We start from the raw sequence: 1,748 nt of genomic DNA on the forward strand, positions 1-1,748 counted from the left end.
CTGGCAGTAGTGCAGCATGGGAAGGGATGGGGTGGGGCTGGTTGTGGACCAGGGACCTTTCTGATGGGCTCTATCTGACTTCCAGGGCAACAGCAACAAGAGGAGAAAGGTGAGCAGCTGGGGCACTCACGTTGTTTGAGGGTGGGGATGTGGACGTCACAGTCCACCCTGGGCAGGACACTCCCTGGCTCCATCCTCTACATCTTAGGTTTACTGGGAGGGTTTGACACACACAGGAGGAGGAGACCTATCCCAGTGGAGAAAGTGGGAAAGGCACTGGAATCAAAGACCAATTCCTGCAGGAGGGGCTGTTTACATCCAACTCTGAGAACAGGCTGGGGGCTTCATGGTGCCTCCTCAGAGAATGGCCCCAGGGACCAGCCCTTTCTCCCTGCCTGCCAAAGACCCCCTCAGCATCTTCCACCCAGGCCCTGTCAGCATCCTGTCTTCTGTCTCTAGGAGGTCCGAATTCTGCAGGAAATGCAGCTACTCCAAGTGGCTGCCATGAATTACAGGCTTCGGCCTCTGGAGAAATTTGCCACCTGTTTCTCAAGAATGGAACAGCTGAGTGACAAGGAGAGGTGAGGGCCTGGCACATGGGCAGAGGGTGGGAGAAGGCCCTCCATTTTTTTTTTAACGTGGTCTGGCTCTGTCACCCAGGCTGCACTGCAGTGTCACCATCTCTGCTCACTGCAACATCTGCCTCCTGGGCTCAAGCCCTTCCTCAGCCTCCCAAGAAGCTGGAACTACTGTTATCCACCGCCGTGTCCGGTTGTTCTCTTGTTGTTGTGGTACATGTGGAGTTTCATGATGATGTCCAGGCTGGTCTCAACCTCCTGGCCTCAAGCAATCCACCCACCTCAGCCTCTCAAAGTACTGACAGTACAGGTGTGAGCCACCCAACCTGGCCTAGAGGAGGCTTTTCTGTGGTGAGCTGCAGAGAGCCTATGGTCATGACTCCATGGCCAGCATCAAGCCCTGTTGCATGGGGACTGCTGGGGACCCAGGATTCCAGCTGGGCAGGCACTGAGAGAGGACCTGATGTGTGGCTCATAGTGGCCTCACAGCTGCCTCTCTGTCCTGCAGTTACGAACTCTCCTGTCAGCTGGAGCCTGAATCCCAGTAGGCCGGAAACATCCTGCAGTGCCTGGGACCCCACTGGGTTGCTGGCCAGAACACCCGCTCTGCATCATCCTTCACCGAGACCATGACACCAAGGAACCACATCAAGGTGGCTGGCAGCTCAGCTGTATCTTGACCCTGTCCCTCAACACCAGCTGCTCCTGCTGGCCAGGATCAGGCCATGAGACATTTGCAAGTCAGGCAGGAGACCATTTTATGTTTATTTTATTTAGTGTGTAAGTAACTTGTTTTCTTAACTTTCATTAAAATAAAATTTGAAAACCCTATTCACAATGTTCTATAGTTGTTGGAATGAGAACAGTAACTCCAGTGCAGTAACCGTATACCAGTCTTTAGGATTCACAGTCTAGCATGTCAAATTGAGGCTATGGCTGAACAAGTCATGGAATAGCGTTCGCGTTACACCTGCCAACCGTTTAATGTTTTCTTTCTTTATTAAAATTAATTATTGCTAACTCTGTATAAGGAAAACAAAAAATAAAACAAACAAACAAACAAACCCTAAAAACCATAGTATGTCACCCAATCTACCACACTTGTTCTACTGACCAGCCACTGGCAAACTTAAATTCTAGTTAAAGTCAAGTTCCACTGGCTTACTCTAC

At 50.9% G+C, this 1,748-nt stretch overlaps 1 protein-coding gene across 1 annotated transcript; it reads left to right on the plus strand.

The window, feature by feature from the left end:
- Window positions 1–85: 85 nt before the first annotated feature.
- LOC101022594 (ral-GDS-related protein-like) lies at window positions 86–1,409 on the plus strand (the record flags this gene model as incomplete). The annotated part of the gene is made up of 3 exons (XM_031662247.1): window positions 86–109; window positions 460–581; window positions 1,087–1,409. Coding segments are annotated over 3 exons (186 nt in total), but the record flags the coding sequence as incomplete, so codon positions are not given.
- Window positions 1,410–1,748: the final 339 nt, after the last annotated feature.

Source organism: Papio anubis, unplaced genomic scaffold, assembly GCF_008728515.1.
Source record: "Papio anubis isolate 15944 unplaced genomic scaffold, Panubis1.0 scaffold5002, whole genome shotgun sequence".
Taxonomy (NCBI): Eukaryota; Metazoa; Chordata; class Mammalia; order Primates; family Cercopithecidae; genus Papio; species Papio anubis.